This window comes from Chrysemys picta, chromosome 6 (assembly GCF_011386835.1).
Source record: "Chrysemys picta bellii isolate R12L10 chromosome 6, ASM1138683v2, whole genome shotgun sequence".
In the NCBI taxonomy this organism is placed as follows: domain Eukaryota; kingdom Metazoa; phylum Chordata; order Testudines; family Emydidae; genus Chrysemys; species Chrysemys picta.
In genome coordinates, this window is record NC_088796.1 from 131,015,631 (window position 1) to 131,033,501 (window position 17,871).

General features: G+C 41.0%; 1 protein-coding gene across 13 annotated transcripts in view; it reads left to right on the forward strand.

Annotated features, from left to right (window-relative positions):
- Window positions 1-1,207: 1,207 nt before the first annotated feature.
- Window positions 1,208-17,871, forward strand: part of ZNF462 (zinc finger protein 462) — a 113,516-nt gene continuing 96,852 nt past the window's right edge. For 6 of the 13 annotated variants that reach the window (XM_005283482.4, XM_008171897.4, XM_008171896.4 and 3 more), the window contains exon 1: window positions 2,205-2,457. In XM_005283482.4, coding sequence (XP_005283539.2) covers window positions 2,268-2,457 — 190 coding nt within the window. In that variant the 5' untranslated portion in view covers window positions 2,205-2,267. Of the gene's footprint in view, window positions 1,924-2,201; window positions 2,458-2,930; window positions 3,162-3,333; window positions 3,575-9,372; window positions 16,972-17,871 lie in introns of those variants that run through there. The other 7 variants (XR_010588740.1, XR_010588741.1, XR_010588739.1 and 4 more) reach the window with 5 other exon arrangements.

Here is a 17,871-nt window from a genome sequence, read left to right on the forward strand (position 1 = left end):
CTCCTTCTGCCCAGCAATTCTCCTTCCTCCCATTTCTACAGCACTTGGTGGGAATTCTCGCTTTCGTGGTTTAAGTGGGAGGAAGAGTTAATGGGAGAATTCTGCTTTTTGCTTTAACTGAGAACGCTGTGAGGGATGAATGAGCTCATGGGAGACGCTATCTTGTTTTCTTATCGGATGGTTACATGGCATGATCTGATTAGCCTTTGTCTCCATTTCTCGCTTGTTCTTTAGCTGTTGAGTTGGGATATTAAAGAGGACGGAGCTGTAATAAACCACCTCCATATCTCGAATAAAACCCTGGCACCTTTAAGATCCTCTCCGTCCCGCCCTCCAACCACAAAAGGGTTCTTCCTGTTCGCCCAAACTAAAGCCCGATCAAAAGAACCTTTAATTACAGTTCTACTTCCTCTCCTAGCCATAGGAAGCACAACACAGCTTGAGGACTAGAGAAATGCCAATGATGAATGGTCATGTCCTTGCACTTAGATTGCTGTGGCATCACTACAATGTATTGATTTTGCGAGACGGTACCCCTCCCAGCCCTAGATTACAGCCGGAGGGGTTTCTGATTTGGAATGGAAAGAAGGAGTGGGGGTGGGGTTGGAATTATTTGCAAAAGAGGTGGCTCGGAACGATTTTTTGGAAAATTACACTAAACAAAAAATCAGGGTATAGCAACTTCATCTTCGCTTTCATGCCTTCAACATCATGACACCTGATCATTATGAACCTTGATTGTTACTTTCCAAGGTTTAAAATGTTCAGCGACAGACGTGCAGACAACTTGGGGTTGGAAGGTGTAAAAGTTATTTTAAGTAGGGGATTTTTCCCAGTCAAAACATTTCAGATCTAGAAAGTAATGTTGGTGCTCGGTATTACAAGCTCTCTTTTTCCTACATGCTTATGAGTAATGAAAAACTAGCAATGGCAGAGTCTTTATTTCCGGGAGAAGACTTCAAAATACGTGCCAGCAATGGACAATTCGAGTCTCTTTCCTCCACATCAAATGCAGGCTGGAAGGGGGATTAAAAACCAACCACGTGGTGAATCTGGTTTTATACTTTGCAACCTCCAGCTCCATTATGTTCTTTACCCAGCTCAGGAAAGATTAGCCTCTAGATGGATGTGTCTGAGGGAATCAGCTCAGGGGCACATCTGCATGCAGGAACCGGTTTTTGCCAGGGCTGGTAGAAAGCTATGACCCAGCAGGCGAGATCCATGCGAGCGGGCTGTCTCAGCACCGCCAGGGCTAATGAGCGCTTCTGTGCAGGAGGCGGTGTGAAGGCACCAGCTTGGAATGGGAAGCTCTTTAGATCGCTTCTCCCCCCCTCCACGTCCTCGCGCTGGCCTCTCAGTGACTCCATGTCCCAAACCTTAACTTTGTAACCACCTTCCCTCCTCTTAATCTCCTCCAGCTTCACCACCTCCTCTATCAGCATCATCTTCTCCTCCTCCTCCATCTCTTTCTTTTCCTCTCTCCTCCCTCCCTTTCCCCCCTCTTCTTGCCTTTTCCTCCTCTCTCTTTCTCCTTCTCTTTTTTCCTCCTCTTCCCCTCCACGTTGTTGTTGTTGTTAGAAAGGCTTCGTGCACCCCCTGGTGCTCTTGCGTTTTGTGTGGTAGGAGAGGAGATTGTCTTCTTTCTCTCTCTCCCTCTGGTTGCTCATTATTCAGAGAGAGACACAGAGGGTGAGAGAGAGAGGGAGAGAGAGACGGATATCTCAGGTCATCTGCAGCTGCGGCAGCAAGCCAGTGAAGGAGAGGGGGAAAAAGCAGGGAAAGATGGCGATCCTCCATTGCTGAGACCTGGCAAGGAGCACATGAGACTCACATAACAACTTCCACAACAAACACAAGAAGAAGAGCTAGACACAGAGGAGGAGGAGAAGAAGAAAGCAGCAGCAGCAGCTTCGGGACGCTACTGTAAGTTCTTGCAATTAAAATCCATCTCCGGTTTGGCTTTGGAGAGATCATCTCTCTCTCTCTCGCCCGTATTTTTCTTTCTTTCTTTCTTTCTACCACCCCTTCTTCCTCTGAAATCCATTCATTCGACCAAGGGAGGAAGGCGAGGAGGAAAAGAAAAAAAGGGGGGGTGTTTTGTTGGAAAGAGAGAGAGAAGTCTCCTGCATGGAGAAGGAGGAGGAGGTGCTGGTGGTGGTGGGAGGAGGAAGGCGGTTAATTAATTTTTTGTTGTTGTTGTTGTTGCATTAAGGGGGGGGGATATGGGGCGATAAGTGAGAGATCAGCAGAGCTGGGGGGATGGATGGATGTGTGTGTGTGTTAGGACTGGATGGTGCCTGGGTGTGTGGACTTGGATCAGAGACGGGAGAGACACAGAGGAGAGAAAAGCTCCGTGCTGGCACGACCCAGGCAATCGGGTGACCTCTTTCTTTTTCTTTCTCTCCTTCCTTCTCTCCTCTTCCTCCTCCCCTGGTGCAACGCTGGTCCCTCGCCCAGGTATTTGCCTCGCCCCCCCTTCCCTCCGCCTCTCCTGAAGTTGGGATGTGGGGGTCTCCGGCTGGGTCTCCGGGGGGGCTGGTGGTTTCTGAAGGGGGTTGCTTGGAGGAGGACAGCGTTAGCTGGAGAGGAGAAGCCATTACACACGCTCCTGCTCTCCTCTGAGAGGGAGAGAGAGAAAGGAGGAGGAAAGAGCCTCACTTCTTGCTCAGTTCCCCGGGTGTCTCTGTCTTCCAGTCACACAGGGAAGAAAGAGCCTCCCCCCGGCAGCTTTCCCTCCTCTCCCTTTCCCTTCCTTTATCTCCCTGTCCTCCATTTGCAAGCTGTCTGCTTTGGTCCCAGTCCAGACTCCACAACACAAAGCTCCCCCCCCCCCCCCCCCATGCAGACACAGTCTCCAAGCTTTTTATGTCTCCTGGAGTAACCTTTCTTTTCCTCTTAGCATTGTAGTTTCTACCCTACACAGAGTGAGATCCTCCTGAAGCTCCCTATAGATGAGATATGATAGGATCCCTCCCTCCTCTCCTCCTTTTTAAACAAAACAAAAAAAAAGTTTCATTTGTTTTAATGTCAGCAACTGGAAAGACCTTCAAGTTTGGGGGCTTTCTGCTGCTGCTTTTCGTGTGTGTCTGTTTGTCTCATGAAGCGGCTTGCATGTCTAAGAGGAAGTGACTAGTTTGGCAGAGAGCTGTGATCTGAGTCAGGTAAGCCATGTCATGTTCTGTAGCTCCACCAGAAAATGGAGGAGAGAGAGAGAGAGAGCAGGCTCCCAGTAGACAAAGCTGAGATGGGAAGTGCTCATTATGGATGTCTCTCCATTTTTTGAAGCTTTGCTGGCAATGGCTGGCTTAATCCTAGTTTATTTTTTCCCTTAAGGGTTCTTCAGTTTTTCAGTGTGCAACATTTTGATGGTTCTTCTCTGTGACTTCATTCTATAAGGAAATGGAAGAAATTTCTTAGGCTCTCACCCACACAGAGAAACACATCCTGAGGTTTTTTTCTCTCCAATTTTTCATATTGAAGTCAACCTTTTAGATTTTTCTTCTGGTTGAACTTCATGGGATTTGAGATGTTGATTCAGTTGGCCAAAGACCTAATTTTTCTTAAGTATTTGGAGGTAAGTGTCTATCACTTGAGGCTGATCAGGTTCTTCTGCAGAACACCATGAAATGTCAGTCATTAAGGTGCTAAGGGGATGTTGGTAGCCTTGTATTGAGCATTTTCACTTCTGAGGCTCACCAACATTCCTTCTTTTGGATACATTATACATTAAAATGAAACATTTTTGCCAACTAATTTGGTTACATGTTTACAATGTCACAAGCCTTGGGGCAGGCTAGGAAGGTGAAGGTTCTTAAGGTACCATAAAAGATACGGTTTCTCATTGAGGTTTCTCTTTTTCTTCATGTTGTCTGACTTAAAAACATCCAACAACTTTAATGTTTTCAGTGTCTTAAAAATGCTTATTTCTGAAACTGTCTAGCAACATTGGTGTTCTGGTTTATTTTTAATGTCATTATGGAAACCTAAGATCTTAAAAAAATATGATGGCATATTTCCTCAAAGCTTATTTCTTTTCACCTTTTTATATGGAATAGTTTAGGATAGCCTTAAAAAGAGGATGGCAGGTGTCCCATCACCCTCTGCCCACCAACCTCTGCAGATTGGTTGCAGAGTTTATGCAGTTCTTCAAAAGTGCAAACTGGAATCCTAAAACATTGCAGCATTTAAAGGAGCTACAATATACAGTTTGAAAGCATGGGTCAGTAGAGAGGTGTGAGTAATGTGCTTTGTACTGCGTTCAGAATATTTGGAAGAGCTCAAGAAAGCAATATGGTGGTCGTAGGATAAAATACACACAAAAGTAGAAATACTTGGAGATGGTAGTTGTTGGAGTAGAACTTGGTGATTGTAGCTGCTAGAAGGTTTTAAAAAACATGTTCCTGATCACTTCCAATTTTTTTGACATGGTAGTACCCGTGCAATATGTTCTACATGTAACATTTTAGGTGGTGTGGTTCCAGAGTTTTGGTTGCCAGTGTGTCTGGTTCAGTTTCTGAAAGGCTGCAAACATGTGTGTCTTTCTTTGAAACACCATTTTTGTGGGATGAACTTTGGAACACTAATTTCAGATGTGTTTAAGGTTACACTGAAACTGAATAAAAAACAAGGAAAATCCATTTACTGTCTGAACAGTGGTATGGGCCTGAATCAGTGACCACTGAAGTAAATGAAAAGGCCCTCATTTAATTCCATAAGTTTGGTTTTGGTTCTCATTGTCCTTCTTCCATCCCTATAACTGTGAAACTATTTTTAGATAGATACATTCCATAGCCAAAAAAGCAGTGAATTTCTAAAATGAGAGAAACCAAAGGGTTTGTTCTGAGCTTAAGTTCATTGCTATAGAATAGTAGTTCTCAAACTTTTGTACTGGTGACCCCTTTCACATAGCAAGCCTCTGAGTGCGACCCCCCCTTATAAATTAAAAACACTTTGCCTCCAGCATTTATAATGGTATTAAAGTGGAGTTTGGGGTGGAGGCTGACAACTCATGACCCCCCATGTAATAACCTCGTGACCCCGAGTTTGAGAACCATTGCTATAGAACATGAAAAGTGTTATCCTGCAGTAGATATGAGATTTAAGATGAAGTACCTTAAGGGAGGGCTGACTATACATGTTGTAGAGAGGGCAATGTAGAAAATCCTAAATTAGTCACTATGAATGTAAAATACCACACAACACTTCATGTTTGGAGGGACATGGCCTTATTCTCACAAGAATGTTCCTTCTAGTGAAGATACTTACCTTGGATATTTCCAAGCAGGAACTGAAATTCACATCACAATAAATGGACTTGATAAGTATTGAAAAGGTGGTAAACCTTAAAGTAACTTCAGAAAGAATGTCTTATTTTCTAATAGGGGTAGAAAATACACAGTTGTTCTCTTGACTTTGATGCTCTGTTCCTTGGTTTACACAATAATTAATTACAAACCTAATAAAAGCACATATCACCATGAGCTGTGCTGTTGAAGAACATGGAATGTAAAAAAAGCACTATTGAATATTTCAAGTTGGTAGAGAGAAGAGATGCTGTTTCACTATCCAGAAAAAATGGAAAAGTATTAATGTGTATATATAATGAGTTCAGAATGTGAACAATCTGATGTGAGTTGGTTGGTTGATATGGAAACTAGAACAATCACAAGCAGAAGTGTAAGATTTTTGGGGGGTGGATTTATTGTTGTAACTCAATAAAGCTAAAAAGAGATTTAATCATGTTACTGCATTGGTTTGTGACTTAAAGGAAGACTGGTATTTGGAAGCCATTAACTGATTGTGAGGATGGCTGATAAGTATTAGGAGAAAATGCTCCACATAGATACTTAGACATCTGGCAGATGTTATGCTGGGCCCTAAGGAATGGACAGTTTAATTTTAGCTCTAGAAAGGAAATAGGAAGTACTAAAATCTTATTATAGGTCAAGCTACAGTTTGAGGAAGGTTATTCCAAAAAACAAAGATACTTCTTGAAATGCCGAACTCTCAGAAACAGAGTAGTGAGCAAAAAGCTACTCCCATGATAGTTGTGTGGACTTTCTATAAGCGCATGTAGGTTTACAATAAGAATTAAGATTGTTCTATTCTGCTCTAATACTATCTATGTATGTTGTTGCAGGTAATTTCTCAAATTAAGCTAAAGAACACTGCTTTGTAGTTTTTAAACTGTGAAAGAAGGACGTAATCTGTAAAATTGGTAAATAACTATGTAATATTCCTTAACCAGCTTTGTCCTATTATAAAACTATAATTGACCAAACTCAGGGAAGAAAAATACACACCTAGTTGTATACTAACCAAGAATAACAACACTTTGTTAAGCTAAAATGCTGCAAAGAGTAATTTGGGGAGGTGGACTAGTTGTAGGGAAGAAAAGTTTGTAGAGCGCATCAAGTTTTTGTGTAATTTTAAGTTAATTTGTTTTAGTGAACTTGTGCTATCATTCTGTCACACCAGGGAGGAAGCCTTATAGCAATATTTATCTGGAAGGTTCCAGTAGTCTCTCTTGGACTGAAAGAATACATTTTATAAACTGTTCCAAGTCTTCTACCAGTGACAGAATTCTATAATTTTCATTAATAATGAAGAGAGTGGATTTGTTCTGAACTTCTAGTTGGTGGCTTCCAAAAAGATATCTGTTCCCATTAGTCTAAACATCAGTGTTTCTTCAAACACAGTGGAGTATTGAACTATCCTGCTGGTGACAGGAAATGATTCTTATGGAAATCTTTCAGATAATAGTAAATGTAATATGAGCCCCTGGGATTTGAAGACCAAACCTTGAAAGTATTAACTAAAGAATGTTGGGGGGGGGAGAGAGGGGAGCCCACTTTACACTTCAATCTGCTAAAGTAATTCTGAAGAAAAAACAGGGCTGAGATAGGAGTTAAGACTGTTTAAATGTTCTAAAATGTTTAAGACCAAGGAACACAAATTCTTTAATCTAAGAGGGTCTGAAGAAGGTGGTGTGATGCAAGTCTTCAGTTGCTGGCAGAGACATAGTTAACATTGTAAACGGTTGAACTTCAGCATGGCACTTCTCCAAACGAGTTGACTGTTGAAAATAAAATGTTCCAGAAGAACTGGGAGAACAGGAAAGAAGTTAAAATAGCATGGTTTGTATGCCAGTGCTGAAAGAAGAAAAAGGGGGAGGAAGGGAGATAGCTTGACTTATGATAATTATCTTGTTGGTTGTAGTGAAAAGGGTTTAGTAGAAGCTTCCAAATGAGGAGACTTGATTTATAAGAATTCAGACTTCCTTTATGCCTTGTATTTTGGAAGCATTCTTTTGTCTACTCAGCTTATTTTTGGGAGGTTGAAAACACTGGGGGGGAAAAGTCAAATGAGGTTCTTTTTTCTTTTTCTTTTTTTTCTTTTAACTTTGGAAAGAAGACCACAAGATTTAACATTTTGCCATTGTTGTCTTAGAGTTCTGTGAAGCTTCGTGTTGCAGTACAAACACAGCATTAGAGAAGCTTTGAGATACGGCAAAAGTGGATCTTCATTTTCCAGGTACTTGCAAGTACCCAGGCTCATTTGTGGTTTTTATTTTTACTGTATTCTATCTTCAGCAAGAATACTTTCATTGGTAGAATTGCTTTGTTCAGCTTGGGGCACTGTCTTATTATTGCAATATTCTCAAACCATTCTTGACTAATTGCTAATTGAAGAAACTTTTCTTAAGCTATATTTGGAAAGAACTCTCCCCCCCCCCCCCCCCCATGGTCATGGTGGAAGGTCAGGACCACTTGGTATTTATTCTCTAGACATAACCCACTCTCTTTTTTCAATTAATTGAATGTCAATGCCGGATAGAGCAACAAAAAGCTGTGTCTTCTGACCTCCCTTTTTCTCCTTGTGCTGAAAACCCCAATGTTTTTGGACAATCTGCATGCAGTTGGTGAAACCATGGAAGATGAACATGCACAGTTGGCCCCTGAAGGGGGTTCATGATGTAACTGGGTGAGGCTGGTGTTGTAAAGGCTTAGTATTTTGTGATAAGGGTGGGCTAGGAAGATCCCTCAAGGAAGCCGAGCTGTTGGGACTATTTTGTGCTAAAAGAGAGTACAGGCAAGAGATCCTGAGGCACATAGCTATTCTCTCAGATGGGGAGTCACATACTTTCCTTCTAAGAATAAAAGCTTGATGATGGAGTCTGGGCAAAGAGCTGTCGTCACAGCAACAATGTCATCCGTGATTAGAAAGGACTTACAGAAAACTTAACTGGGTAATGACTGAGGGTACGTCTTCACTTACCAGAGGGTCCGGCGGCAGGCAATCGATGTTCTGGGATCGATTCCGGAAGTGCTTGCCGTCGACGCCGGTACTCCAGCTCGCCGAGAGGAGTACGCGGCATCGACGGGGGAGCCTTCCTGCCGCGTCTGGACCCGCGGTAAGTTTGGACTAAGGTACTTCGAATTCAGCTACGTTATTAACGTAGCTGAATTTGCGTATCTTAGTCCGAAGTAGGGGCTTAGTGGGGACCAGGCCTATTTCAAGGCTAATGTAGTGAAAGCCAAATAACTCTAGAAGCACTTGATTGACCTGCGTCACCACAAGGGAGTAGGCCTGTCAATTTAAGAATCCAGTTTTCACTGTGGATGATGCTTATATTTTTAATTGGGAAGAAGATAAAACTGAATTGTTAGGTTTGTGCTGAAGTCTATGGGACTCTCCCAGGATCTTGTGGGTATGGGGAACAATTAACCTTCACCCCATACATTGTGGGTCTGCCTTTTCCCTTCTCCGATGAATGCTATATGTTTGCAGTTTAATAATTTACCAATTGTTAAGAAAAGGAATGGGTACCAGCATAATATGGCATGTTTGCAAGAGATCTTACAAGCACATCTTCGATCTTGATCTGAAGATTAAGAAATAGGATATTTAAACCATTGCATTGCTATTGCTAATGAAAAGCTTTGGAAGGGACCTGAGAATTAGAATCCCAGCTGCTGTCAAGGTAGAGGAAATAAGGCCTTCAAAGGATGCAAGGATTAGAGTGTCAGGAAAAGCAAACAGTAGCATAAGCACAAGTAGAAAATAGGCAGGGCTGTGCAGCCAACAGAAAGGTAGGCTAAGGCATGCCGTAATTATGTGTAGTGGAAACTTGCTGGTAATAGAGCAATTGCGTGGGGTAGAGAGGCATTAAAATGATTTGTGAGACAAAACAAAGCAGATGTTAAGAGGCAGAATGATATAGGAAGACTGAGAGAAATCTGTGCTCATGATAAATGAGGGAGAAGACTTTACTGAAATATACTAAAAATGGAATTTTCTAATATATATATATATATATATATAGAGAGAGAGAGAGAGAGAGAATCTCTTTCCATGATCTACTGGACAATAAGGGCTTCACTGCACCAGCTGAACGAGCAAACTCTCCTCTCCCCCTCCCCTGGTGTCTTTTCGGGTCAAACTGTGTTACTTTGGGATGACATCACTGGTCGTCGGATGAATTACCTTCCGGAACATTCTGGATGGAGATTAAATGGGCCAAAACTGCTGGACTACAACAAAGTGGACATTGATTGCAATGCTAATGGATTCAAACCATGATGGTTTGTTGTAGGAGGCCCATAAAAGACTTCCCTTCCACATATTGCCAAAATGTCTCTGATTATTGGCTAAGATAGAAGTGTGTGCGTATTGGAGGTGGGGGGTCTGGGGAAATGGGAAGAAAAATCCTGTACTTTTGTTGCAAATGAAATTTTTTGAATTATTGCTTAAAAAGGGAAACAAAATAGCTAAGATGCAAGAGTTCATGTGCTTGGAGATTCAGATCAAGAGGGCAGTGCCATTTTACTCGTAGAGCATGGTATATTTACCTTTTAACTACTTGAAAGTTAGTTATCTGTTGAAGACTTTAATTTAGTGTTTAGTTGGGAAAGGGATCATTAATAAAGGGCTCACTGCAGTCTGAATGTCAGAGTTCAGCTGTCTGGTGATGAAACTAAAAGAAAAATAAACATTTTTTTCCCTTTCTGCCTCCTTCCTCCTGTAGTTAATTTAAAATTGACAGCTCCAAGAATTCCACATTTCCTAACTTGGGCTAAACAAAAGTTCTAGAATAACTCATGAAGTTGATTAATTCACTGAAGGTTTCTGCTAACCAGTATATGAAGTGGACATTCCAATGTCTGTTTTTTTTTTTTAAAAGTAGATCAGAAACAGGAATCAAATAATCAGTGGGGTCATTGATGATCAAGGTGTTAAAGGAGCACTCACAGAAGACAAGGCCATTGCGGAGAAGCTAAATGAATTCTTTGCATCAGTCCTCACTGCTGAGGAACTGTGCCAGATTAAGGTGTCAAAGGAGGAGGTTTTGGAACAAACTGATAAATTAAACAGTAGTAAGTTCTGAGGTCTGAGGTACTCACCCAAGAGTTCTGAAGGAACTCAAATATGAAATTGCAGAACTACTAACTGTGGTATGTAACCTATCGCTTAAATTACTTCTGTACCAGATGACTGGAGGATAGCTAATGTAACGCCAATTTTTAAAAAAGGCTCCAGAGATGATCCTGGCAATTATAGGCCAGTAAACCTAACTTCAGTACCAGGCAAACTGGTTGAAACTATAGTAAAGAACAGAATTATCAGATACATAGATGAATACAATATGTTGGGAAAGAGTCAACAAGCCTTTTGTAAAGGGAAATCATGCCTCACCAATCAGAGTTCTTTGAGGGGGTCAACAAAGGGTGAACAAGGGTGGATAAAGTGTACTTGGACTTTGAGAAAGCCTTTGACAAGGTTCCTCACCAAAGGATAAGAAGGAAGGTGCTCTCCTGGATCAGTAACTGGTTAAAAGACAGGAAACAAAGAGTTTCCTTTGTCAGTGGTCAGTTTTCACAGTGGAGAGAGTTAATAGCAGGGTCCCCCAAGGTCTGTTCTGGGACCAGTGCTGTTCAACATATTCATAAATGACCTGGGAAAAGGGGTAAACAGTATTGTGTTAAAGTTTGCAGATGATACAAAATTATTCAATACAGTTAAGTCCAAAGCTGACTGTAAAGTGTTACAAAAGGCTCTCACTAAACTGGGTGATAGGGTGACAAAATGGCAGATGAAATTCAATGTTGATATATGGAAAGTAATGCACATCAGAAAACATAGTCTCAACTATACATACAAAGTGATAGGTTCTAAATTATCTGTTACACTCAAGAAAGAAATTTTGGAGTCATTGTGGATAGTTCTCGGAAAACATCTGCCCAATGTGGAGCAGCAATCAAAAAAGTAAACAAAGTTAGGAACCGTTAGGAAATATCATAATGCCATTATATAAATCCATGTTACACCCACATCTTGAATACTGTGTGCAGTTCTGTTTGCCCCATTTCAAAAAAGATATGTTAGAATTGGAAAAAGTATAGGGAAAGGCAACAAAAATGATTAGGGGTATGGAGCAGCTTCCATATGAGGAGAGATTATAAAAACTGGGACTGTTCAGCGCAGAAAAGAGACAACTGAAGGGATATATATTAGAGATCTATAAAAATCATGAATGGTGTGGAGAAAGTGAATAAGGAAGTGTTATTGATCTCATCACATAACACAAGAACCCCAGGGGTCAGCTAATGGAATTAATAGCCAGTAGGTTTAAAGCAAACCAAAGGAGGTCCTTCTTCACACAACACAGTCAACCAGCGGAACTCTGCCATGCGATGTTGTGAAGGCCAGAACTATACCAGGGTTCAAAAAAGAACTGGATAAGTTCATGGAGGCTAGGTCCATCAATGGCTACCAGCCAAGATGTTCGGGGATGCGACTGCATGCTCTGGGTGTCCCTAGGCCTCTGACTGACAGGTCCTGGGACTGGATGACAGGGAATGGATCACTTGGTGTTGCCTGTTCTGTTCATTCCCTTTGAAGCATCTGGGCATTGGCCACTGTCGGAAGACACGATACTGGGCTGGCTGGACCATTGGTCTGATCCTGTATGGCCATTCTTATGTTTTTATAAACTTCTAAGATCGTACGGAGGAATGATGGTTAAGGCACAGAGCAATAAGTCAAACATGAGTTTTTGTTCCCGGCTCTGCCAGACGCTTCCTGTGTGAAGCTGGACAAATCATTTGTGACCAAAATATCAAAAGTAGCCAGACTTTTTTTTTTTTGGTTGAGTGCCTAACTTGAGACCTTTTGGGCCTGGTTTCTTCAGAGGTGCTGAACACTCCTAGCTCTCATCAGCTTCAGCTGGAGTTGTGGTTGCTCAATGCTTCTGAAAATTGGGTTGAAGTGATCTCTGGTGGAACTGAGGAATCCAGTATTAGTGGTTGTTTCTGGAAATTTTGTCCCTAATCACTCTAAAAAACAGGGATAAATAACACTTATCCATGTCAGAAGGGATATTGAGAGGCTAAACTCACAGGGCCAGATTCTGCCATTTTTACTCAGTTTGAAATAGAAATAGTTAGCATCCCCTTCAGAGTAAGGAACTATTCACTGTGTGCAAGAGGAGCAGAATCGGGACCATTGCTTGTGAAGCTCTCTGAGACCCTGGGATGGAAGGGGCTATAGAAGCCCACAAGTTTCATTATTTATCATTTAGCACCACTGGGCTACCACGCAAGTACTCATCCAGTGAACCTTTAGTTGTGCTGACTGATCATCTGTTTTCAGATGTGTATTACTAGCTAGGGTTTGTAAGGAAGAGGAGACTAAAAATATACACACTGTGTCTATGTAACTCTTTATTTGGTAGTGGCTTGGTAGGGCTGAGCAGCTCAGGAAGGGAGCAGCAACAAAGGGGTAGGTGTCAGTAGTCTGCTGTTCTACTAGAATCAGTATTTTCCTCTGTGTTTATTTTGTTTTGCGAAAAGCATGGGGGGAAAATGACAGAGAATTGAAAAACAGAAATACTGATACTGTCTCGTTCTGGTGAACAGAAAGTTCTCATCTTTGCATTTCAGTTTTTCTCTTGCTTGTCTTTGTTTTGGTAATTTGCTCTGGCTACAGGATATAGAGGTACCACTATTGGCAGGTTCTGAAACCCACATGTGTAGTAGGACCAGTTCAGATATTTTGGACAGTCCTCCATTCAGTTTAAGGAAATTAGCGAGTGTTAAATATTACAAGAGTATCCAGAGAATTCTCAGTCTAATTAATTAGCTCCTGACTGCTAAATGGTTGCTATCCTCTTAGTACAGTTCCAAAGGCCAGAGCTTACAATGAAGCAAGGAAGTGCTTCAGTTCCTGGTCAGAAGTGCATCTGAAAGTTAAATCATGTAATATCAAGTCTACTTGTATCAATTCCTTTTGGTCTATTGATCTTTTATCTTCTGTTGGGGGGAGGAAATGGGGAGAAAGGATATCAGCTTTCAGCTTTGTCAGGTCATAGAGAGGTCAAGTTCCCTTGTCTACGATGAAGCATATTGTGTGAAACAGCATTGTGTATGATAGTAGTTATGTAGAGAGACTATAACTTTATCAGGCCCCCTGGAGGTAAATATTACTTACAGCCATTAAGTGAATCAACATATACAGTGCCTCTTCTGGCCTCTTGGCCCAGTGGTTGTAGGATAGGAAAAATAAAAAGCATGCCTCTTTGGAGGTTATAGCTGACTAGCTAAGCAATTTACTGGACACTTTCCGTTAGATAAAGAAAAAGTTCCTTCTCGGAAGTATGTGGACTCTGCCATCAGATGGTCTATTATCAGGTAAGATCTGGTAGACGTTTCATTCAAGGACAGAATATTATTACTTGCTGAAACTGTTGGGAGGAATGAGTCAATATATTGGGGTCTTCCAACTGCATGAATAAATAAGTACACCTGAAATGTTCTTTTAAATTAATGTATCAGATCATAGATTACAGAGCAATAACACAAGTGTTAGCATACCATACACCTTTCTTTCCACTCCCCCTTCCTCAATGTACTCCATAGCTCTCAACAAGGAGGAATATAAGGCTTTCAATGTGCTATGCTATCAGGAGGTCACAAGGAATCATGTTAAAACTGTTAATATTTTAATTATGGTTTCACAACTAGAAAATGCAATCCAACCTAAAGCCTTGAATCAGAAGTTGCAGTGGCAGGGTGGCACTTGACTTGAAATGAGCAAACCAAATCTTATATGCAAATGAACATGACACTTTTTCTGCTTTTTACTTGCACCATTTAAACACTTGGCTGTCCTCCCCTGTTTTCCAGTGCTAAATGGCTCTCCATAGGTTTATTCATGTAGCTTCAGTGATGTACAGTAATGTAGGGTCTGCTTACCCATGTTCCGATCTTCTCTGTGGAGATGTTTATTTTAAGAGTTCATGTCTACTTAGTTTTGCTAATACTGTACTGTAATATCAGATGGGCTGTTGAGACCTCAAGGGGTGAGTAAGCTATTTTTAGTGTGTTTGAAGGGTAGATGATGTTTCAGATTATGGAATGACTTTCTGGAGGGTTCATTACCGTATACTGAAGTTTAGTATGCCATGGCAATGGAGTTCAGTCATATGATTATGATGAGGTAGTATCTTAACTGGGACATAAAAAATGGAGAACATTTACTTTCTTCTGTCTGGGAAATTTTAAAGGTAGATGGAGCTAAATTGCTACACTGGATATTCTTACCCTTGCCATCTAAATATAGTGAGAACTTCTAGTCTTCTTTAAAGGTGAAATAAGCAGCCTGTTGACAGCAATGCTTGCTATTCTGTAGCCCACAAGTTTACCCCCAAAATCAGAGGAAGCTTCATATCCAGATGGCTTTTTAATTGGTCAGACCCCTTTGCTACCTTTCCATGTTCTGGTTACTAGAGTATGATGGAAAACAGCAGATGAGGACTTATCCTGCAAAAGCTTATTTGTGTGTAGCTAATTCATGTGAGCTGTCCCAGTGATTTGATTGAATTTCAGTATGATTACTCATGTGAGTAAATGTGTGGCGGACCAGACCCTTAGTTCCACACAGTGTGACTCTTGGGGTTTGCAGTGATGCACTTGGAAATGACATCTTAAATGCGAAATGCACTTAATTTTCAACAGCTACCACCTAAATACATAAGTTGTTCATTGGTGCTTGCGGATGGGGATACTGATGGAGTTCATTTACACTCTCTAACAAGTGCTAATGCAATAGATAATTCTTTCACTTCTATTCATACTGCCCTCGTGTTTTGCATTCCCACACTTTGCATTTTGGTTTGGGGGTAGGGGAGTGCAATTTGGCATTTGTCTGATAAATACTTAAGTTGGATTTCATTTAGTGCCTGCATATCCCTGAGGTGTGATTTCATATAAGGATGAAGCTTAATAGAACTTTCCCTTTGTTCTGTTGAGTGTGCACTCAGTAGATGGTGTTCATATACTTCATATCACCTGTATTTATAATGGTGTTTCTGGAAGCTGGGGATTTTGACAAGTTACTTGATAAAGAGCTGGTTTTGAATTATAAGTGATTATGATAGATACTAATGTAGTTGTCAATGAAAATTGATCAGGGAAAATGCTACCAGGGCCCTTTGTAATTAGAGGTGTGTGTATGTACATAATATAAGTTGCTATCCATGTGGTTGTACTGCTATGGTACTTAATCTGGCAGATCATTTAAATATTTACTCCAAAAGATCTTGTTCCCTGTTGGTGTGAAGCAGTATTTCCAGTTATTTTTATCTTAGCAACCCTGTTGGAGATGAACCAGACATTCTGCTGTAAACTGTCCCTGCGTTTTGATAGAATTTAATAAAATAAAGTTTAATGGTTTGATCCCAAGGGGAGAACAGACCATCTGGTTAACAGAAGGTTAGGCCGAGTAATGTATTGCTGAGAGTGGCACAAACCAACCAAGAATATCTGGTAATGTGTCCAGTTGCTGCATGTATTAAGCATTGAAATGGTGCTTTCAGATCTGCAGAGCCAGCAGTCCTGTTACCACTGCTGTGACGCAGGAGATAATTCTGTTGGGCAAGCAGCAGCATGGGGGTGGATCTACAGTACAGGATGTGTAATGTCAACATGAAGCATTGGAGCTGGCAGTAAGAAGGAAAGCAGCCATTTCATGCCAGTGCAGGAAGCCTAAATAGATTTTTCCCTCTGCATCTTCTCCTTTTATGTTGCTTTCATTTCAGTATTACATGATTACCTTGTGCTTTGTCATCTGAAAACTTCAGCCCAGCAGGATTTCATTTCTTTCTCTTTTTGAACCTGTCGTTTTAAACAACTGAAGTATACTCCAAAAGCATGTATGATGGGTAAAAAAGGGGGGGTTGAACAAATCTGGAGAATGAGAAGGGTTTAGTCATGTGAGTCTTGAGCTTCAGATGAAGTTTCATTGTAGATCCTTTTGTCTTTAGTGCAGAGACAGTTTGTTCAAAAGCAGCAATCATTTGAGAACATTGTACTGCAGCTGTGAAGTGAAGAAGGGTACAGAATATTGCAAGTGATACTGCATAGACTTTGCAATTATGTAATTGCTAAGTAACCATAGACAACCGTCACAATTGTCTTTGCTTTCCCTCTTAACAGGGAAGTCCTACAGTTTAAGGGTTCTTTTTCCCTTTTTGTAAAAGCCAGAGGCAAATTAACCCTCTAAAAGCCAAATGCAATCACTGGAGTGAATAAATTTGCAGGAGGAGACTTCATAAATGAACTTGCCCGGCACTCTCTTGACTCAGACTGCAAAAGCCTAGTGGCTTGCAGTGTTGTGGATTCTTCTGTCAGCTGAATAGGAAATGTCTCTTTCTTTTTTTAAACCGGAGACACCTTCCTGTAGTCACAGCATGGAGTATACCAGAGCTTACTCAGTAATGGGCATGGCAGAGCTGTGCTTCATAACCAGAGCCCTCTCAATTTCTGTTGCCTGTTCAGTGGAATTTTGAAGGAATACTATTACAGCCTAACTTGAATGAATACTTGTCTTGGATGCTGTTTTGTGGTAGCCCTGCAAGGTATGACTAGCTTCAGACGTTCCTGAGAGCTGATGACAGAAGTAGTCAACCCACAGGTATGTTTTTCCAGTAGCATTTTGGGGATGGGAGGAGATGTACATAAAATGAGATCTGTCTAGGAAGACTGTTTGTTCTGTGCTCTAATAACTTCATCCCTTCACCCTTCTGCTCACTCCACTGGCTCCATTCAGAAGATTTTTGGTTGAAGTACTGCAAGGCTAGGACTTGTGCTTACAGTATATATTTGTGGTTGTTTTTAAAGCTCAACAAAAAATGACACTGAACAATTTATCTGGAACTGGAATGGCATTTCCCAATGCAGAACTTCTTCTTAGTTATGTAAAATAATCCCAGGTTGCAGTAGTTATTTCTGTACTAGGCAGTTCAAGGATATATCTGAGCCAAGAGAACTTACTTTAATAATAGAAGATACGGTTCCTTCATCGCATCTTGTATAATTCTCACTCTACAAAGCTTTGTTTTCCATTGGCTGGTTGTCTTGTGTTTTCAGTATTATTTGACAACTTCCTAGCACACTTTGGATGAACTCACAATCAGGTGTGTTTTCCCCATCATAAATAAGAAATAATGTTTCATGTTGTTCCCAGATTTTTGCTTGGGATATTTTCCTTCAAACTTCTTTGTGTTGTAGAAATGCTCTAAAGAAATCTTATTTGACTTTTTTTTAAACAAAAAAGTGATTCACTGTGAGAATGGCTGATTATAAATAACTTCTAAAATAATATCTTACCCATAGCAAAGTTGGCAGTCTTCCATTGAGTTAGCCTGTTTCAGCAAGGAGCTCTGGCTTAAGATATAAAGCAATCTGCAGGGACATATGATCGCACATACTGGCTGTTTTCTGTGTTATCATCACTTACTCTAGCTGATGACTGGGAATTACAACCATTGTCCGAAAGACCAGTGGAATCCACAGTACATGACACCAGAGGAAT